This window comes from Oncorhynchus kisutch, linkage group LG19, assembly GCF_002021735.2.
Source record: "Oncorhynchus kisutch isolate 150728-3 linkage group LG19, Okis_V2, whole genome shotgun sequence".
Classification (NCBI taxonomy): Eukaryota; Metazoa; Chordata; class Actinopteri; order Salmoniformes; family Salmonidae; genus Oncorhynchus; species Oncorhynchus kisutch.
The window spans coordinates 55,848,655-55,871,397 of record NC_034192.2 but is presented as its reverse complement, the minus strand read 5'-3'; the positions used below and the strand labels follow the sequence as shown (position 1 = coordinate 55,871,397).

General features: G+C 46.1%; 1 protein-coding gene across 1 annotated transcript in view; it reads right to left on the bottom strand.

Annotated features, from left to right (window-relative positions):
- Positions 1-9,956: 9,956 nt before the first annotated feature.
- LOC109883784 (ephrin-B1) overlaps positions 9,957-22,743 on the bottom strand; it is a 142,241-nt gene continuing 129,454 nt past the window's right edge. Inside the window, exons 3-5 of the mRNA XM_031798438.1 lie at positions 16,426-16,518; positions 12,407-12,541; positions 9,957-10,797 (exon numbers count right to left, since the gene is read on the bottom strand). Coding sequence (XP_031654298.1) covers positions 10,391-10,797; positions 12,407-12,541; positions 16,426-16,518 — 635 coding nt within the window. The 3' untranslated portion in view covers positions 9,957-10,390. The remainder of the gene's footprint in view (positions 10,798-12,406; positions 12,542-16,425; positions 16,519-22,743) is intronic.

Below are 22,743 nucleotides of genomic sequence, written 5' to 3'. Positions count from 1 at the left end.
TTCCTAAACTCAGCAAAAAAAGAAATGTCCTCTCACTGTCAACTGCGTTTATTTACAGCAAACTTAACATGTGTAAATATTTGTATGAACAAAACAAGATCCAACAACTGAGAAATAAACTGAACAAGTTCCACAGACATGTTGTTACGCCCTGACCTTAGAGATCCTTTTTATTCTCTCATTTGGTTAGGTCAGGGTGTGACTTGGGTGGGCAATCTATGTGTTCTATTTCTTTGTTGGCCGGGTGTGGTTCCCAATCAGAGGCAGCTGTCTATCGTTGTCTCTGATTGGGGATCATACTAAGGCAGCCTGTTTGCCACCTGAGTTTGTGGGATCTTGGTTTTTGTTAGTTGCTGTATAGCCTGCAGAACTTTATGGGCGTTTAGTATTTTGGTGTTCATTGTAAATAAAAGTAAGATGTTCGCCTACCACGCTGCACCTTGGTCTAATTCCGTCAACGAACGTAACACATGTGACTAACAGAAATGGAACAATGTGTTCCTGAACAAAGGGGGGACAAAATCAAAAGTAACCGTCAGTATCTGGTGTGGCCACCAGCTGCATTAAGTACGGCAGTGCATCTCCTCCTCATTGACTGCACCATATTTACCAGCTCTTGCTGTGAGATGTTACCCCACTCTTCCACCAAAGCACCTGCAAGTTCCCAGACATTTCTGGGGGGAATGGCCCTAGCCCACGAGCAGTATTGCTGGTGGCATTGTCATGCTGGAGGGTCATGTCAGGATGAATCTGCAGAAAGGGTTCCACATGAGGGAGGAGGATGTCTTCCCTGTAACGCACAGCGTTGAGATTGCCTGCAATGACAACAAACTCAGTCCGATGATACTGTGACACAGCGTCCCAGACCATGACAGACCCTCCACCTTCAAATCGATTCCGCTCCAGAGTACAGGCCTCGGTGTAACGCTCATTCCTTCGATGATAAACGCGAATACGACCATCACCCCTGGTAAGACAAAACTGCAACTTGTCAGTGAAGAGCACTTTTTGCCTGTCCTGTCTGGTCCAGCGACGGTGGGTTTGTGACCATAGGCGATGTTGTTGCCGGTGATGTCTGGTGAGGACCTGCCTTACAACAGGCCTACAAGCCCTCAGTCCAGCATCTCTCAGCCTATTGCAGACAGTCTAGTCTGAGCACTGATGGATGGATTGTGCATTCCTGGTGTAACTCGAGCAGTTGTTGTTGCCATCCTGTACCTGTCCCACAGGTTTAGTGTTCGGATGTACTGATCCTGTGCAGGTGTTGTTACATGTGGTCTGCCACTGTGAGGACGATCAGCTGTCCGTCTTGTCTCCCTGTAGCGCTGTCTTAGGCGTCTCACAGTACGGACTTTGCAATTTATTGCCCTGGCCAAATCTGCAGTCCTTATGTCTTCTTGCAGCATGCCTAAGGCACGTCCACGCAGATGAGCAGGGACCCTGGGCATCTTTCTTTTGGTGTTTTGAGAGTCAGTAGAAAGGACTCTTTAGTGTCCTAAGTTTTCATAACTGTGACCTTAATTGCCTACCGTCTGTAAGCTGTTAGTGTCTTAATGACCATTCCTCAGGTGCATGTTCATTAATTGTTTATGGTTCATTAAACAAGCATGGGAAACAGTGTTAAAATCCAATGAAAATCTGTGAAGTTATTCGGATTGTTACTAATTACCTTTGAAAGACAGGATCCTGAAAAAGGGATGTTTATTTTTTGCTGAGTTTATTTTGTTGCCTTAGATCATGGAATTAAAATCGATTTTTTTTAGGAGTTTGTATCATTTGATTTACACAACATGCCTATCACTTTGAAGATGCAAAATATTTTTATTGTGAAACAAGCAAGAAATAAGACAAAACAACAAAAAACTAGAGCGTGTATAACTATTCACCCCCCCAAAGTCAATACTTTGTAGCGCCACCTTTTGCAGCAATTACAGCTGCAAGTCTCTTGGGGTATGTCTCTATAAGTTTGGCACATCGAGCCACTGGGAAATTATCCCATTCTTCAAGGCAAAACTGCTCCAGCTCCTTCAAGTAGCATGGGTTCCCCCGGTGTACAGCAATCTTTAAGTCATACCACAGATTCTCAATTGGATTGATGTCTGGGCTTTGACTAGGCCATTCCAAGACATTTAAATGTTTCCCCATAAACTACTCAAGTGTTGCTTTAGCAGTATGCTTAGGATCATTGTCCTGCTGTAAGGTGAACCTCCTTCCCAGTCTCAAATCTCTGGAAGACTGAAACAGGTTTCCCTCAAGAATTTCCCTGTATTTAGCGCCGTCCATCATTCATTCAATTCTGACCAGTTTCCCAGTCCCTGCCGATGAAAAACATCCCCACAGCATGATGCTGCCACCACCATGCTTCTCTGTGGGGATGGTGTTCTCGGGGTGATGAGAGGTGTTGGGTTTGTGCCAGACATAGTGTTCATCTTGATGGCCAAAATGCTACATTTCAGTCTCATCTGACTAGAGTACCTTCTTCCATATGTTTGGGGAGTCTCCCACATGCCATTTGGTGAACACTTTTTTATTTATTGCCACTCTTCTGTAAAGCCCAGCTCTGTGGAGTGTACGGCATAAAGTGCCTCCAATCTCCGCTGTGGATCTTTGCAGCTCCTTCAGGGTTATCATTGGTATCTTTGTTGCTTCTTAGATTAATGCTCTCCTTGCCTGGTCTGTGAGTTTTGATGGGCGGCCCTCTCTTGGCAGGTTTGTTGTGGTGCCATATTCTTTCCATTTTCTCATAATGGATTTAATGGTGCTCTGTGGGATGTGCAAAGTTTCAGATATTTTTTTAGAACTCAACCCTGATCTGTACTTCTCCACAACTTTGTCCCTGACCTGTTTGGAGAGCTCCTTGGTCTTCATGGTGCTGCTTGCTTGGTGGTGCCCCTCGCTTACTGGTGTTGCAGACTCTGGGGCATTTCAGAACAGGTGTATATTTTCTGAGATCATGTGACCGATCATGTGACAATTAGATTGCACACAGTTGGACTTTATTTAACACATTTTATGACTTCTGAAGGTAATTGGTTGCACTAGATCTTATTTAGGGAATTCATTGCAAAGGGGATGAATACACACACACCACTTTTCAGGGGTTTTACGTAATTTTTTCTTGAAATAAGTTATTTTTTCATTTCACTTCACCAATTTGGACTATTTTGCGTATTTCCATTACATTAAAACATTTAAATCCATTTAAATGACAGGTTGTAATGCAACAAAATAGGAAAAATGCCAAGGGGGATGAATACTTTTGCAAGGCACTGTATATTGAGCCACAGCCATTCACCCTCTCAGTTATTATTATAGCCACAGCCATTTACCCTCTCAGTTATTATTTTAGCCACAGCCATTCACCCTCTCAGTTATTATTTTAGCCACAGCCATTCACCCTCTCAGTTATTATTTTAGCCACAGCCATTCACCCTCTCAGTTATTATTTTAGCCACAGCCATTCACCCTCTCAGTTATTATTTTAGCCACAGCCATTCACCCTCTCAGTTATTATTATAGCCACATCCATTTACCCTCTCAGTTATTATTTTAGCCACAGCCATTCACCCTCTCAGTTATTATTTTAGCCACAGCCATTCACCCTCTCAGTTATTATTATAGCCACATCCATGCACTGTCTTAATTACTATCCATATCAAAGCTGTGGGCTCCGCTCCACTTCACTGACTGTTTTCTGTGCAGCGAGAATCTCTCGGATCTGTTAAATGCTGATGAGGAACATGACTCTGAAACCTGCTGTAAATACATTAGCCGAAATGCAAGTAGATTCCTAGCCCGTGTGAACGTTAGATCTGAAAGCATTGGATTAGCAGTATGTTAAACCCTGTAGCGCATCTTGTCTATTGATAGGCTAGCTGGAATTGTTGCCATAATGCTTACTGTCTCTGTGACACCCTTTCAGTTCAGATCTGTGTCTGTCTAGGGGAAGTGTGTAGGGTATAGGGGTTAGGGCTAGGGGTCGATCTGGGATTGGTCAATGAAACAAGAATGGACTGATGCGTTACAATACTGGACACTTCAGATGACCAGACCATGTGACCTGAACTGGACATCTCTTGTTTTACTCCAATTAAAATACAATTAAAATACATTTAAAAAGAACATTGACAAAATGAAAGGATTCATACAAAACACACTTTTAAAAGACAACTAATGTACAAAACATTCTCCATTACAAAAACCGAGTGAAATGTTTCAGGAGAGCAGTGCTCAGGTGAAATGACTAGCCACATTATTTACACATTTGCTTCATTTTTGGCCAGATCATTTAGAACACTAACAGATCACACCAATGAAGAAGAAATGGTTTGGTGGTGGTGACACTGTGATGAGGTAGAACATAACTAAAAGACTGTTTGTGCCATCATGCTAATCTCTGCCACTCACAGACACTCAGGATTCTCCTCACTATCTGTCTCAACTCAGTCTATTCTGTCTGAAGTACTACTAGTTGGTATATGGCAGACAGAGTCCATGATTCATCTATTTGTCAATTTCCAAGCATTCTCTACGCTATGGGACTACTTCGCCCAATGCAGACCGCAGACACACACAGGCGCTGAAGTTAATCCTGACTGTTCTGTGCGATAGCTGAACCTGGAATTTCCTGTGACTGAACACCTTGAGTGTGGAATATACTCCCTCTTTCTACCTACCTCCCTCCCTCCCTCTCTTTTTCTCCCTCCCTCCCTCCCTCTCTTTTTCTCCCTCCCTCCCTCCCTCCCTCCTTCTCCCTCCCTCCCCCCCTCCCTCCCTTCCTCCCTCCCTCCCTCCCTCCCAACCTCCCTCCCTCCCTCTCTCTCTCTCTCTCTCTCTCTCTCTCTCCCTCCCTCTCTCTATTTCTGTCTTTCTCCTGCCCTCTATCTTTCTTTCTCTCTCTCTATGCATCAACTCTCTCTCTTTTATCTGGCTGTGGTTTCATCAGTGTGAACACCTTGAGTAATAGAATTTAGGAATATTCAGCACTTCATTTTTACTGGAGCACAACTAGAAGAGGAGGATAAAAGGATAACCAATACCATGCCTCCTCTCCTCTCCTCTCCTCTCCTCTCCTCTCCTCTCCTCTCCTCTCCTCTCCTCTCCTCTCCTCTCCTCTCCTCTCCTCTCCTCTCCTCTCCTCTCCTCTCCTCTCCTCTCCTCTCCTCTCCTCTCCTCTCCTCTCCTCTCCTCTCCTCTCCTCTCTTCCTCCTGTTCTGTCCTCCTCCCTCATCCTTGAGCTGTCCTCTGTTATTCTCTTCATGGCTTGTGCGTACGTGGGTGCCCATGTGTGTGTGTTGGCTTGTTGATTAGTCATGCTGTGTGAGTGCTACTGAGTCATTCACACACTGGCCAACCCTCCACAGGCCTGAAGAAACACACACACTGGACAACAACTCAACAGGCCTGGAGCATCCATTCAGCAATGTGGTCCCCACTCATCTTTCTCCTTTAGTTCCATCTTACTGACTTCTCTTCCGTTAGTCACATGACTATCTCTTTTAACAAAGCTCCGCCCCCCACACACTCCAAAAGACAGTCTCAGACATACACATCCCTAAAGAAAGGTAATAAATACCTGGAGCATGGCTAACATCCTATCAGGCTGGTGGAATATCACTCGCTCGCACACACTCACTCACTCACTCACTCACGCACGCACGCACGCACGCACACACACACACACACACACACACACACACAGACGCAGAGCCTGTCCATAAACAGTACAGACCCAGGTAATCTCCATGGGAAAATGAGAGGGTGATGGTGTTGGTGAAAGAGTGGAGGAAACAGTGAGATCTTAGCTTCTTGTGTATTTGTAGGGAAATCTACCAAACACAACAGGTCTGTGGAGTGATGCAGGATCATACTACAGACAGTAAGGCAGACAGTAGAGGTGTGAGGAAGAGATAGTAGAGGTGTGAGGGGAGAGACAGTAGAGGTGTGAGGAAGAGACAGTAGAGGTGTGAGGGGAGAGACAGTAGAGGTGTGAGGAAGAGACAGTAGAGGTGTGAGGGGAGAGACAGTAGAGGTGTGAGGAAGAGACAGTAGAGGTGTGAGGGAGAGACAGTAGAGGTGTGAGGAAGAGACAGTAGAGGTGTGAGGGAGAGACAGTAGAGGTGTGAGGGGTGAGACAGTAGAGGTGTGAGGGAGAGACAGTAGAGGTGTGAGGGGTGAGACAGTAGAGGTGTGAGGAGTGAGACAGTAGAGGTGTGAGGGAGAGACAGTGGAGGTGTGAGGAAGAGACAGTAGAGATGTGAGGGGTGAGACAGTAGAGGTGTGAGGAAGAGACAGTAGAGGTGTGAGGGGTGAGACAGTAGAGGTGTGAGGGGTGAGACAGTAGAGGTGTTAGGGAGAGACAGTGGAGGTGTGAGGAAGAGACAGTAGAGGTGTGAGGGGTGAGACAGTAGAGGTGTGGGGGAGAGACAGTAGAGGTGTGAGGGAGAGACAGTAGAGGTGAGAGGGAGAGACAGTAGAGGTGTGAGGGTGAGACAGTAGAGGTGTGAGGGAGAGACAGTAGAGGGGTGAGGGGAGAGAGGAACACACTGTCTGGTACCTGAGCTATCTGGATCCCCAGCAGAGGCCTGACTGACACAAACACACACACACCAGTGGAGGCTGGTGGGAGTAGCTATAGGAGGATGGGCTCATTGTAATGGCTGGAATGGAATCAATGGAACGGAGTCAAACATGGCTTCCATAAGTTTGAGGTGTTTGACTCTGTTCCATCTATTCCATTCCAGCCATTACAATGAAACCATCCTCCTATAGCTACTCCCACCAGCCTCCACTGACACACACACACACATACAATGACACACACACTGGTGCTTGAGTTGACTACAGAAGTGTGGTGTGTTGGTCTAGTAACTACTAAACTGTGCTGTGTAGTGATAGTAGTGTAGTGGAAGATACTAAACCCAGAGCACAAGCATCACAACCACACAACAACAGAAGGGTATGGTAGGTTAAGAAAGGTGTGGTCAGTTCAGAACGGCGTGGTCAGTTCAGAAGGGTGTGACCTTGTTAAAGAGAGGATCAATACTGGGGGGTGTGATGTCACATAGTGAGGACAGGAGGAGAGGACAGGAGGTTAGAGGACAGGAGGATAGAGGACAGGAGGATAGAGGACAGGAGGATAGAGGACAGGAGGATAGAGGACAGGAGGATAGAGGACAGGAGGTCAGAGGACAGGAGGATAGGACAGGAGGTCAGAGGACAGGAGGATAGAGGACAGGAGGACAGAGGACAGGAGGATAGAGGACAGGAGGTCAGAGGACAGGAGGATAGAGGACAGGAGGATAGAGGACAGGAGGATAGTTGACAGGAGGTCAGAGGACAGGAGGATAGAGGACAGGAGGATAGAGGACAGGAGGTCAGAGGACAGGAGGATAGAGGACAGGAGGCAGGAGGACAGGAGGATAGGACAGGAGGTTAGAGGACAGGAGGATAGAGGACAGGAGGATAGAGGACAGGACGATAGAGGACAGGACATTAGAGGACAGGAGGATAGAGGACAGGAGGTCAGAGGACAGGAGGATAGAGGACAGGAGGATAGAGGACAGGAGGTCAGAGGACAGGAGGATAGAGGACAGGAGGCCAGAGGACAGGAGGATAGGACAGGAGGTTAGAGGACAGGAGGTTAGAGGACAGGATGCCAGAGGGTAAAACATCACACTACAGCGCCAAACAACAAGATGAAATGTATTGGACAGTTTCTGTCAGTCCAGTTTCTCTGGACCAGTCCATGGTCCACTGTCAGGTGTCTTCTCCTTAGGTCAGCAGGTGGTTGAACAACATCTACTCACACTGTAGTAGATGTTCAATCGCTCCAATCGCTCCTATCCTTCTCTCTGCAACTCACACTGTAGTAGATGTTCAATCGCTCCTATCCTTCTCTCTGCAACTCACACTGTAGTGGATGTTCAATCGCTCCTATCCTTCTCTCTGCAACTCACACTGTAGTAGATGTTCAATCGCTCCTATCCTTCTCTCTGCAACTCACACTGTAGTAGATGTTCAATCGCTCCTATCCTTCTCTCTGCAACTCACACTGTAGTGGATGTTCAATCGCTCCTATCCTTCTCTCTGCAACTCACACTGTAGTAGATGTTCAATCGCTCCTATCCTTCTCTCTTCAACTCACACTGTAGTAGATGTTCAATCGCTCCTATCCTTCTCTCTTCAATTCACAATGTATCTCCATTTAGGTGCTCCTCCTCTCTCAGACCTGGTAATAAATGTTATCTCCTCTCCTCCTCTCTCAGACCTGGTAATAAATGTTATCTCCTCTCCTCTTCTCTCAGACCTGGTAATAAATGTTATCTCCTCTCCTCTTCTCTCAGACCTGGTAATACATGTTATCTCCTCTCCTCCTCTCTCAGACCTGGTAATAAATGTTATCTCCTCTCCTCCTCTCTCAGACCTGGTAATAAATGTTATCTCCTCTCCTCTTCTCTCAGACCTGGTAATAAATGTTATCTCCTCTCCTCCTCTCTCAGACCTGGTAATAAATGTTATCTCCTCTCCTCCTCTCTCAGACCTGGTAATAAATGTTCTCTCCTCCTCTCTCAGACCTGGTAATAAATGTTATCTCCTCTCCTCCTCTCTCAGACCTGGTAATACATGTTCTCTCCTCTCCTCCTCTCTCAGACCTGGTAATAAATGTTATCTCCTCTCCTCCTCTCTCAGACCTGGTAATAAATGTTATCTCCTCTCCTCCTCTCTCAGACCTGGTAATACATGTTCTCTCCTCTCCTCTTCTCTCAGACCTGGTAATAAATGTTCTCTCCTCTCCTCTTCTCTCAGACCTGGTAATAAATGTTCTCTCCTCTCCTCCTCTCTCAGACCTGGTAATAAATGTTATCTCCTCTCCTCTTCTCTCAGACCTGGTAATAAATGTTCTCTCCTCTCCTCCTCTCTCAGACCTGGTAATAAATGTTCTCTCCTCTCCTCCTCTCTCAGACCTTGTAATACATGTTATCTCCTCTCCTCCTCTCTCAGACCTGGTAATAAATGTTATCTCCTCTCCTCCTCTCTCAGACCTTGTAATAAATGTTATCTCCTCTCCTCTTCTCTCAGACCTGGTAATAAATGTTCTCTCCTCCTCTCTCAGACCTGGTAATAAATGTTCTCTCTTCTCCTCCTCTCTCAGACCTGGTAATAAATGTTCTCTCCTCTCCTCCTCTCTCAGACCTGGTAATAAATGTTCTCTCCTCTCCTCCTCTCTCAGACCTGGTAATAAATGTTCTCTCCTCTCCTCCTCTCTCAGACCTGGTAATAAATGTTCTCTCCTCTCCTCCTCTCTCAGACCTGGTAATAAATGTTCTCTCCTCTCCTCCTCTCTCAGACCTGGTAATAAATGTTCTCTCCTCTCCTCCTCTCTCAGACCTGGTAATAAATGTTCTCTCCTCTCCTCCTCTCTCAGACCTGGTAATAAATGTTCTCTCCTCTCCTCCTCTCTCAGACCTGGTAATAAATGTTCTCTCCTCTCCTCCTCTCTCAGACCTGGTAATAAATGTTCTCTCCTCTCCTCCTCTCTCAGACCTGGTAATAAATGTTCTCTCCTCTCCTCCTCTCTCAGACCTGGTAATAAATGTTCTCTCCTCTCCTCCTCTCTCAGACCTGGTAATAAATGTTCTCTCCTCTCCTCCTCTCTCAGACCTGGTAATAAATGTTCTCTCCTCTCCTCCTCTCTCAGACCTGGTAATAAATGTTCTCTCCTCTCCTCCTCTCTCAGACCTGGTAATAAATGTTCTCTCCTCTCCTCCTCTCTCAGACCTGGTAATAAATGTTATCTCCTCTCCTCCTCTCTCAGACCTGGTAATAAATGTTCTCTCCTCTCCTCCTCTCTCAGACCTGGTAATAAATGTTCTCTCCTCTCCTCTTCTCTCAGACCTGGTAATAAATGTTCTCTCCTCTCCTCCTCTCTCAGACCTGGTAATAAATGTTCTCTCCTCTCCTCCTCTCTCAGACCTGGTAATAAATGTTCTCTCCTCTCCTCCTCTCTCAGACCTGGTAATAAATGTTCTCTCCTCTCCTCCTCTCTCAGACCTGGTAATAAATGTTCTCTCCTCTCCTCCTCTCTCAGACCTGGTAATAAATGTTCTCTCCTCTCCTCCTCTCTCAGACCTGGTAATAAATGTTCTCTCCTCTCCTCCTCTCTCAGACCTGGTAATAAATGTTCTCTCCTCTCCTCCTCTCTCAGACCTGGTAATAAATGTTCTCTCCTCTCCTCCTCTCTCAGACCTGGTAATAAATGTTCTCTCCTCTCCTCCTCTCTCAGACCTGGTAATAAATGTTCTCTCCTCTCCTCCTCTCTCAGACCTGGTAATAAATGTTCTCTCCTCCTCTCTCAGACCTGGTAATAAATGTTCTCTCCTCTCCTCTCTCAGACTTTATAATAAATGTTTGCTGGGCTCTGCGGAGGCATCTCCTGTACGATATAAACAGGATGTCCGTAGTCACCGCTCACTTTCTCGTAGTGAGGGCAGTAGTTATTCTCTGTCCTCAGCGGGATGATGATGTCACTGGGTTCCGTTCCGGCTGTGCCCCCGCTGCCAGGCAGCTTGTTCTGATTGGACAGTGTGCTGAGTGACAGGGCGGAAGGGTGGGGCTGAGCGTGAGAGTGCTTCCGGGATCTCTTCCTCATCTTGATGAGCAGGATGATGAGGAAGAGGATGAGGAGGAGGAAGATGATGCAGCCGGCTCCGATGGCTGAGAACACAGCGACCTTTGACCCCAGGATGCCGTCACTGCTGCTGGAGCCTCCTGACCTGTTGTCCTGGTTTATAGAGTCTGGAGGAGGGAGGGGAAGAGAGAGGGGGGGAGCGAAAGAGGGAGGGAGGGGGAGAGAAAGCGTGAGCTTGTACAATGCGACCCATTGTGCATTCAGATACAGAAATGTATATGATTATTGTTTTATAGCTTAACGAAATGACGATGAATTCTTCAAATTTCTTTAGGGTGATTGACAAGTGCTATTGATGTCATCTAATTTAATTAGTTTAATCAAGATGACCCTGTAATGTAATCTGTGGTTAACAGCCAACATCACTCAGATTAATAGGATTGATACAGACGAGGCAATAGCTAAGTCTACAGAAAGGTGTTTCGGGGAGAGGCCTGGTGATAGGCCAGGGGAGAAGTCAGGGTAGAGGTCAGGGGAGAGGTCAGGGGAGAGGTCAGGGGAGAGGCCTGGGGAGAGTTCAGGGGAGAGGTCAGGGGAGAGGCCTGGGGAGAGGTCAGGGGAGAGGTCAGGGTAGAGGCCAGGGGAGAGGTCAGGGGAGAGGCCTTGGGAGAGGTCAGGGGAGAGGCCTGGGGAGGGGTCAGGGGAGAGGCCAGGGGAGAGGTCAGGGGAGAGGTCAGGGGATAGGTCAGGGGAGAGGTCAGGGGAGAGGCCTGGGGAGAGGTCAGGGGAGAGGTCAGGGGAGAGGTCAGGGGAGAGGCCTGGGGAGAGGTCAGGGGAGAGGTCAGGGGAAAGGTCAGGGGAGAAGTCAGGGGAGAGGTCAGGGGAGAGATCAGGGGAGAGGCCTGGGGAGAGGTCAGGGGAGAGGCCAGGGGAGAGGTCAGGGGAGAGGTCAGGCCAGGGGAGATATGCACATCTGACTCGGTTTCATTTCTTTCTGTAGGGGGGTGAGAGGGGGTGAGAGGGGGGTGGGAGGGGCTGAGAGGGGGTTGGGAAGGACGGTTACTGGAAAAAAGAGTGACTAGCTCCTGAAGTGACTGAAATCAGAGCAGAATCAAATCTGTTTCCCATGTATTTCAGCAGCTGCTGCCAGAAATCTCTCTCAGTCACTTTCTCCCTGTCCTCACTTCTCTCTCTACCTTCTCTCTCTCCTTCTCTCTCTACCTTCTCTCTCTACCTTCTCTCTCTCCTTCTATCTCTACCTTCTCTCTCTACCTTCTCTCTCTCCTTCTCTCTCTACCTTCTCTCTCTACCTTCTCTCTCTACCTTCTCTCTCTCCTTCTCTCTCTACCTTCTTTCTCTACCTTCTCTCTCTACCTTCTCTCTCTCCTTCTATCTCTACCTTCTCTCTCTACCTTCTCTCTCTCCTTCTCTCTCTACCTTCTCTCTCTCCTTCTCTCTCTACCTTCTCTCTCTCCTTCTCTCTCTACCTTCTCTCTCTCCTTCTCTCACTACCTTCTCTCTCTACCTTCTCTTTCTACCTTCTCTCTCTCCTTCTCTCTCTCCTTCTCTCTCTACCTTTTCTCTCTCCTTCTCGCTCTACCTTCTCTCTCTACCTTCCCTCTCCTCTCTCTCCTTCTCTCTCTACCTTCTCTCTCTACCTGTTCTTGACCCTCACCCAACACTTTTCATGGGGTCGATATTCTTTAGGTTCTATTTGTTCTGTAAGGTTCAGCTGGGTTCCGTCAGGTTCTAATGGGGTTAGGGTTGTTATCTCACCAGTGTTGCCTGGCTCTCCTGCCCCAGGCAGCAGGTTGTCCTCAGGGCTAGGACTGAAGTCTCCTCCCAGACTGTTGTCATTCTCTCTCTCTGGTTCCTCTGGTAATACAGGGTCTGGTAGAACAGTGTTGGGGTCTGAAACATAGGACACCATGATAAATATCTCTGTATGATAGTAACACACAGAGACACACACGAACGTACACGCACAAGCGTGCACACACATATGCACACAAGAGCAAACACAGACACCCACTCAGCAGTCTAGGGGACAGAACACACTGACATGGCAGAATGAGGTTAAGAAAATTATATATTTGGTTTTTATTGTTATTCATTATTCATATCTGTAAAAGGCCATAATATGTCTTATTTATATGTCTGGTTTTAACATTACTGCTGAGTAAAGGAGAGGAGAGGAGAGGAGAGGAGAGGAGAGGAGAGGAGAGGAGAGGAGAGGAGAGGAGAGGAGAGGAAAAGAAAAGAGAAGAGAGGAGAGGAGAGGAGAGGAGAGGAAAAGAAAAGAAAAGAGAGGAGAGGAGAGGAGAGAAGAGGAAAAGAGAGGAGAGGAGAGGAGAGGAGAGGAGAGGAGAGGAGAGGAGAGGAGAGGAGAGGAGAGGAGAGGAGAGAAAAGAGAGGAGAGGAGAGGAGAGGAGAGGAGAGGAGAGGAGAGGAGAGGAGAGGAGAGGAGAGGAGAGGAGAGGAGAGGAGAGGAGAGGAGAGGAGAGGAGAGGAGAGGAGAGGAGAGGAGAGGAGAGGAAAAGAGAGGAGGAAGAGAGGAGAGGAGAGGAGAGGAAAAGAGAGGAGAGAAGAGAAGAGGAGAGGAGAGGAGAGGAGAGGAGAGGAGAGGAGAGGAGAGGAGAGGAGAGGAGAGGAGAGGAGAGGAGAGGAGAGGAGAGGAGAGGAGAGGAGAGGAGAGGAGAGGAGAGGAGAGGAGAGGAGACAAACCAACTGTTGCCTCTACAACAGTTAGAGATATAAACCAACTGTTCCCTCTACAACAGTTAGATTGATTAACCAACTGTTCCCTCTACAACAGTTAGATTGATAAACCAACTGGTTTATCAATCGAGAGAGAGAGAGAGAGAGAGAGAGAGAGAGAGAGAGAGAGAGAGAGAGAGAGTGAGAAATTGAGGGACAGAGAGAGAGAGAGGGAGTGACGGTGGGACAGAAAAAGGTGGGATAGCTTTGATACCACTCAACATACTGGGTGGTGTCTACTTAGTCTCGATCTGACTTCCTCTTCTCTTCTACCTCCTCCCCTTCTTTCTCCTCCACCTTATTCTCTTCTCTCCTCCTCCAACTCCTCCACATCCTCCCCTTCTCTCCACCTCCACCTCCTTCTCTTCTCTCCTCCTCCTCCTCTTCTCTTCTCTTCTCCACCTCCTCCCCTTCTATTCTCTCCCCCTCCACCTCCTCCCCTTCTATTCTCTCCCCCTCCACCTCCTCCCCTTCTATTCTCTCCCCCTCCACCTCCCATTCTATTCTCTCCCCCTCCACCTCCTGATCTTCTCTCCTCCTCGACATCTCTACTCCTACACCTTTTTCTTTTCTCTCCTCCCCCACGTCCTCCCTTCTCTTCTTTCCACCTCCCCTTCGTTCTCTCCACCTCCTCCAAATCCTCCCCTTCTCTCCTCCTCCACCTCCCCTTCAATTCTCTCCCCCTCCCCTTCTTTCCTCCTCCTACACCTCCTCCCTTTCTCTCCTCCTCCACCTTCTGCCCTTCTCTCTCTCCTCCTCCACATTTCCACTTCTATCCTCCTCCACCTCCTTCCTTCCTCTCCTTCCCCTCCCCTTCTCTCCTCCTCCACCTTATCCCCTTCTCTCCTCCTCCACCTATTCTCCTCTTCCTTTCCTCCATTCACTTTATATTGATAGCAGTAGTGTAATTATGGTTTCCAACAGTAGTGTATTTATGGTTTCCAACAGTAGTGTATTTATGGTTTCCAACAGTAGTGTATTTATGGTTTCCAACAGTAGTGTAATTATGGTTTCCAGCAGTAGTGTAATTATGGTTTCCAGCAGTAGTGTAATTATGGTTTCCAGCAGTAGTGTATTTATGGTTTCCAACAGTAGTGTATTTATGGTTTCCAACAGTAGTGTAATTATGGTTTCCAGCAGTAGTGTAATTATGGTTTCCAACAGTAGTGTATTTATGGTTTCCAACAGTAGTGTATTTATGGTTTCCAACAGTAGTGTATTTATGGTTTCCAACAGTAGTGTAATTATGGTTTCCAGCAGTAGTGTAATTATGGTTTCCAGCAGTAGTGTAATTATGGTTTCCAGCAGTAGTGTATTTATGGTTTCCAACAGTAGTGTATTTATGGTTTCCAACAGTAGTGTAATTATGGTTTCCAGCAGTAGTGTATTTATGGTTTCCAACAGTAGTGTATTTATGGTTTCCAACAGTAGTGTATTTATGGTTTCCAACAGTAGTGTAATTATGGTTTCCAGCAGTAGTGTAATTATGGTTTCCAACAGTAGTGTAATTATGGGTTGCAGCAGTAGTGTAATTATGGTTTCCAACAGTAGTGTAATTATGCTTTCCAACAGTAGTGTAATTATGGTTTCCAGCAGTAGTGTAATTATGGTTTCCAGCAGTAGTGTAATTATGGTTTCCAGCAGTAGTGTAATTATGGTTTCCAGCAGTAGTGTAATTATGGTTTCCAGCAGTAGTGTAATTATGGTTTCCAGCAGTAGTGTAATTATGGGTTGCAGCAGTAGTGTAATTATGGTTTCCAGCAGTAGTGTAATTATGGTTTCCAGCAGTAGTGTAATTATCGTTTCCAGCAGTAGCATATTTACGGATTCCAGCAGTAGTGTAATTATGGGTTGCAGCAGTAGTGTAATTATGGTTTCCAACAGTAGTGTAATTATGGTTTCCAACAGTAGTGTAATTACGGTTTCCAACAGTAGTGTAATTATGGTTTCCAACAGTAGTGTAATTATGGTTTCCAGCAGTAGTGTAATTATGGTTTCCTGCAGTAGTGTAATTACGGTTTCCAACAGTAGTGTAATTATGGTTTCCAGCAGTAGTGTAATTATGGTTTCCAACAGTAGTGTAATTATGGTTTCCAACAGTAGTGTAATTATGGTTTCCAACAGTAGTGTAATTATGGTTTCCAGCAGTAGTGTAATTATGGTTTCCAACAGTAGTGTAATTATGGTTTCCAGCAGTAGTGTAATTATGGTTTCCAACAGTAGTGTAATTATGGTTTCCAACAGTAGTGTAATTATGGGTTGAGGCAGTAGTGTAATTATGGTTTCCAACAGTAGTGTAATTATGGTTTCCAACAGTAGTGTAATTATGGTTTCCAACAGTAGTGTAATTATGGTTTCCAACAGTAGTCAGCGCTACCTTGCTATGTTTTGACTGATTCATAATATACTGTATGTGTTATAGTCTATGGGAGGCTACAGACGATCTGATTTGCTCAGTGCTGATCCTAAAGTGAAGTGGCGTTTGGTGGACTAAAGCACGTGCAGTAAAGTGTTCTCTCTCTCGTCTAGGGACCCACTTCAACTCTGAATATGCTGACATTTAGCTTCCTTCACAAGACGGACGATACGAAAGTCAACCAGCAGGAGGTTGTGTTTGTGTGTGTGCGTGCGCGTGCGTGTGTGTGCTGTTTTAAATATTCACAGTGAGAGATTATATGAATAATGTATGATTGTATTTGCATGCTAAGATGCTAAGGCCTGTGCTGTGTCAGAATGGAGGATACAGTGAAGTCACTGTGACCATGTACACCAATACAGTTATCCTCAAGGTTACACACTGATACACACTGTTAGGGCACTGGGGTTTTACATAGACGTGAAGAACTGTGCTGCATTGAAGGTGTGTGCCAGGCCTAAACTCAGTTAGTGTCTACAGTACTGCAAATAAAACTTTGAGGAAGGGAGAATGTTTAATGTGGACACATATAGGACAGTTTAGAGTGCAACACATGGAGAAACACATTCGTGTAACGTTTGTTGTCAGAAATATCAATCAATGAAAGCGTTTCTTTGTTTACCTTGTCCCACCTTCATGACAACTTTCATGGCCCTGGTCTTACAGACTCCTCCCTCTCTGTTCTCCAGACCTTCGACTGAACCATTGGACGTGGCTGGAAGAGAGAGATAGGGAGAGATAGGGAGAGTGAGAGAGAGAAAGAGAGAGCGCGAGCGAGAAGTCAAAACAGGAACATTTTACATCTGGTAAGAAGTTAATATGGAAATTATCTCAACAGAGAAACATTTCCTCATTTGTGCAACTTATATACCCCCAATAGATTCCCCATACTTTAACAATGACAGCTTCTCTATCGTAGAGCGGGAGATCAACCATTTCAGGACCTGGCCTTAGTTATCTTTGTTTTCTTTATTATCTTGGTTAGGTCAGGGTGTGACATGGGGGATTTATGTGTTTGGCCTAGTCTTGTTGTTTTTGTATGTTTATGGGGCTGTATCCTTTCTAGGTAGTTTTGTATGTTTATGGGGCTGTATCCTTTCTAGGTAGTTTTGTATGTATATGGTTGTCTAGATTGGTTCTCAATTAGAGGCAGCTGTCTGTCGTTGTCTCTGATTGGGAACCATATTTAGGCAGCCATGTTCTTTGGGTATTTTGTGGGTGATTGTCTTCTATCTTTGTGTCATTGCACCAGATAGGACTGTTTCGGTTTTCATTTTGTTGTTTTGTATTTTGTAGTGTTCTCATGTATGGTCTTGATTAAACATGTTGAACTCTATAACCACGCTGCATTTTGGTCCTTCTTTCCTACAGCGGAAGAAAGCCGTTACACCATCATACAAACTGAGGCAGCAGACATTGTGAAAATTAATATATGTGTCATTCTCAAAACTTTTGGCTACGACTGTACTGTACAATGAGGAATTCAACTACAAAATACTCGTCTTCTCCCATTTTTTTTAACAATTGCCCCCACCCACAAGGTGTTTAAACAATTGCCCCCACCCACAAGGTGTTTAAACAATTGCCCCCACCCACAAGGTGTTTAAACAATTGCCCCCACCCACAAGGTGTTTGAACAATTGCCCCCACCCACAAGGTGTTTAAACAATTGCCCCCACCCACAAGGTGTTTTAAACAATTGCCCCCACCCACAAGGTGTTTAAACAATTGCCCCCACCCACAAGGTGTTTAAAACAATTGCCCCCACCCACAAGGTGTTTAAACAATTGCCCCCACCCACAAGGTGTTTAAACAATTGCCCCCACCCCAAGGTGTTTAAACAATTGCCCCCACCCACAAGGTGTTTAAACAATTGCCCCCACCCACAAGGTGTTTAAACAATTGCCCCCCACCCACAAGGTGTTTAAACAATTGCCCCCACCCACAAGGTGTTTAAACAATTGCCCCCACTCACAAGGTGTTTAAACAATTGCCCCCACCCACAAGGTGTTTAAACAATTGCCCCCACCCCAAGGTGTTTAAACAACAAAAATAAATTAGAATAAAATAAGATAATAGATACGAAACAAAAACATGTAGAACATAAATCAACTCTAATTAGCACATTTGTTCTTACCTTTATTTAACCAGGCAAGTCAGTTAAAAACAATGTAGGACAGTATGAAAGTGTGCGTGGACTTTGCAGATGTATTTCTCACATGTGCAGCACATAGTATTTGTTTTACAGTCCTTCTTTGGGGGGAAGAATAGGAATCTCCTCCTCTTGCCTGCCCCAGCTGCAGCCTCAGGTGGATCAGGACAAGATTCACAAACGCTGCAGAAGCTGCTGTGTGGGAGAGGCTCTCCCTTCTTTGAATGTGTGGGGTTACAAGTGCCTTTCCCAGCTGCTCCAGGAACACCCTCCTCTTGTTCCACTTATCAGGCATCCAGGTAGTGTCGATCTTGTTCCATATCACAAAGGCATTGTATGAGCACACATCACTGATGTTATGGACGATGACCAGGGGCCAGCGGGCAGTTATCCTCCTGCAACTTTAAGTTCCAATCACCTTTTCCAGGTTGTCACACCTCTTTTGTTGTGGTTGTGGTCCAGAATGATGGCTGGCTTCCTGTCCTCACGGTCACTGATCTCAGCCGTTTTGTGTAGTGTGCTCAGGAGGACCACATTCTTGTTCCTCTTTGGGAGGTAAGAAACTAGAGTGGTGGTGGGGGTGAAGACAAGCTTTGATGAGAAGGCCTCTCTCCCCCTTGTTGTGAGGAGTGCAGGGGGGAGCTCAGGCTTGTTCTTTCTAACTGTGCCAACTATGGTGACCTTCCTCTTCAGGAGCTGCTGGCTGAGTTCAATCAGTAGCATAATCTCCATTTCTCATTGTGTGTGTATGTGTCTTTGACGTTTTTGTGGTGTATAAATGATTTTATAACTGCCGGGTCACAAATGACCCTAAGACAATCTTTGTACCCTGGTGGTGTACAGCTTTCATGGAAACATGAACAAAGGCGATGTTTCACTTTTTCTAATTTTGGGGTCAATGTTCGTATTGCGTCAGACAACAACATTGACGAATACGCTGATTCGGTGTGCGAGTTCATTAGAACGTGCGTTGAAGATGTCGTTCCCATAGCAACGATTAAAACATTCCCTAACCAGAAACCGTGGATTGATGGCAGCATTCGTGTGAAACTGAAGGCGCGAACCACTGCTTTTAATCAGGGCAAGGTGTCTGGTAACATGACGGAATACAAACAGTGCAGCTATTCCCTCCGCAAGGCTATCAAACAAGCTAAGCGCCAGTACAGAGACAAAGTAGAATCTCAATTCAACGGCTCAGACACAAGAGGCATGTGGCAGGGTCTACAGTCAATCACGGACTACAGGAAGAAACCCAGCCCAGTCACGGACCAGGATGTCTTGCTCCCAGGCAGACTAAATAACTTTTCTGCCCGCTTTGAGGACAATACAGTGCCACTGACACGGCCTGCAAAGAAAACATGCGGTCTCTCCTTCACTGCAAGCCGAAGTGAGTAAGACATTTAAACGTGTTAACCCTCGCAAGGCTGCAGGCCCAGACGGCATCCCCAGCCGCGCCCTCAGAGCATGCGCAGACCAGCTGGCCGGTGTGTTTACGGACATATTCAATCAATCCCTATACCAGTCTGCCGTTCCCACATGCTTCAAGAGGGCCATTGTTCCTGTTCCCAAGAAAGCTAAGGTAACTGAGCTAAACGACTACCGCCCCGTAGCACTCACATCCGTCATCATGAAGTGCTTTGAGAGACTAGTCAAGGACCATATCACCTCCACCCTACCTGACACCCTAGACCCACTCCAATTTGCTTACCGCCCAAATAGGTCCACAGACGATGCAATCTCAACCACACTGCACACTGCCCTAACCCATCTGGACAAGAGGAATACCTATGTGAGAATGCTGTTCATCGACTACAGCTCGGCATTCAACACCATAGTACCCTCCAAGCTCGTCATCAAGCTCGAGACCCTGGGTCTCGACCCCGCCCTGTGCAACTGGGTACTGGACTTCCTGACGGGCCGCCCCCAGATGGTGAGGGTAGGCAACAACATCTCCTCCCCGCTGATCCTCAACACAGGGGCCCCACAAGGGTGCGTTCTGAGCCCTCTCCTGTACTCCCTGTTCACCCACGACTGCGTGGCCACGCACGCCTCCAACTCAATCATCAAGTTTGCGGACGACACAACAGTGGTAGGCTTGATTACCAACAACGACGAGACGGCCTACAGGGAGGAGGTGAGGGCCCTCGGAGTGTGGTGTCAGGAAAATAACCTCACACTCAACGTCAACAAAACTAAGGAGATGATTGTGGACTTCAGGAAACAGCAGAGGGAACACCCCCCCATCCACATCGATGGAACAGTAGTGGAGAGGGTAGCAAGTTTTAAGTTCCTCGGCATACACATCACAGACAAACTGAATTGGTCCACTCACACAGACAGCATCGTGAGGAAGGCGCAGCAGCGCCTCTTCAACCTCAGGAGGCTGAAGAAATTCGGCTTGTCACCAAAAGCACTCACAAACTTCTACAGATGCACAATCGAGAGCATCCTGGCGGGCTGTATCACCGCCTGGTATGGCAACTGCACCGCCCTCAACCGTAAGGCTCTCCAGAGGGTAGTGAGGTCTGCACAACGCATCACCGGGGGCAAACTACCTGCCCTCCAGGACACCTACACCACCCGATGCTACAGGAAGGCCATAAAGATCATCAAGGACATCAACCACCCGAGCCACTGCCTGTTCACCCCGCTGTCATCCAGAAGGCGAGGTCAGTACAGGTGCATCAAAGCTGGGACCGAGAGACTGAAAAACAGCTTCTATCTCAAGGCCATCAGACTGTTAAACAGCCACCACTAACATTGAGTGGCTACTGCCAACACACTGTCAATGACACTGACTCTACTCCAGCCACTTTAATAATGGGAATTGATGGGAAATTATGTAAATATATCACTAGCCACTTTAAACAATGCTACCTTATATAATGTTACTTACCCTACATTATTCATCTCATATGCATACGTAGATACTGTACTCTATATCATCGACTGCATCCTTATGTAATACATGTATCACTAGCCACTTTAACTATGCCACTTGGTTTACATACTCTTCTCATATGTATATATGTACTCGATATCACCTACTGTATCTTGCCTATGCTGCTCTGTACCATCACTCATTCATATATCCTTATGTACATATTCTTTATCCCCTTACACTGTGTATAAGACAGTAGTTTTTTTGGAATTGTTAGTTAGATTACTTGTTCGTTATTACTGCATTGTCGGAACTAGAAGCACAAGCATTTCGCTACACTCGCATTAACATCTGCTAACCATGTGTATGTGACAAATAAAATTTGATTTGATTTGATTTGATTTGAATCTCAGAAAAGTCATTCAATTTCAAGTTGAAAAAATATCATTTAGGGGGTTCTGCTGTTAAACATCAGGGATTTTTTTTACCCTTAAGACAACACAACGCAAGCTGGTCCTGGGGCTCTCTTCACAAACACAAACAGACCCCACAGAGCCCTAGGACAGCAACACAATTAGACCCAACCAAATCATGAGAATACAAAAAGATAATTACTTGTCACATTGGAAAGAATTAACAAAAAACAGAGCAAACTAGAATGCGATTTGGCCCTAAACAGAAAGTGCACAGCGGCAGAATACCTGACCACTGTGACTGACCCAAACTTAAGGAAATCTTTGAGTATGTACAGATTCAGTGAGCATAGCCTTGCCATTGAGAAAGGCCGCCGTAGGCAGACCTGCACACTGCCCACAAAATGAGGTGGAAACTGAGCAGCACTTCCTAACCTCCTGCCAAATGTATGACCATATTAGAGACACATATTTCACCCAGATTACACAGATCCACAAAGAATTCGAAAACAAATCAAATTTTGATAAACTCCCATATCTACTGGGTGAAATACCACAGTGTGCCATCACAGCAGCAAGATTTGTGACCTGTTGCCACAAGAAAAGGACAACCAGTGAAGAACAAACATAATTCCAAATACAACCCATATTTATTTATTTTCCCTTTTGTACTTGAACTATTTGCAGATAATATGACATTTGAAATGTCTTTATTCTTTTGGAACTGTGTAATATTTTTTATTTGACGTTTGTTTATCTATTTGCGTTGCTTTGGCAACGTAAACATATGTTTCCCATGCCAATAAATAGCAGCAGGGCCAGGGGCTGACCTCATTTAGTAGGACAAGTTAATAAATATAGACCACCATCGCTCTCCTCAGCCACACAGACAGACACAATCCCTCTCAGTGTCACAGGAAAAAAGAGACACACATCCCTCCCCAAAAACGAACTGCCTGAGCCCATGTGACAATGCTTTGGCAACGTAAACATATGTTTTCCCATGCCAATAAAGTTAAGTGATTATTACAGAGTCAAACATAGAAAGGAGCAACAAGATATTCCAAGCTTAAAATACTCGATCAATAATTGGGAGTCTCTGAATGATCCCAAACACATCTTGCTTCATAAACAAATGATGATGAGCAGGGCACAATCTATATTCAGACGTCACATAATGGAAGGAGCCTTCGCTGAGCTCCCCAACCCTGAAACCTCAAGACTACCAACGCTCTTCACATAATCGTCTCCTTTTTCCATCCGATTTCTCCTCTTTCTCTGGGGTTTAACTTCCCAGGGCAAGGTTAGACTAAAATGAGCTCTTTGAAGATGGAGCTCAAAGCAGCCTGAATAATCTGGCTGAAGGAGAGAGGGGGGGAGAGAGAGGGGGGGGAGGAGAGAGAGAGAGGGGGGAGAGAGAGAGAGAGAGAGGGGAGGGAGAGAGAGAGAGGAGAGAGCAGGGGGGGAGAGACGAGAGAGAGAGAGAGAGGGGGA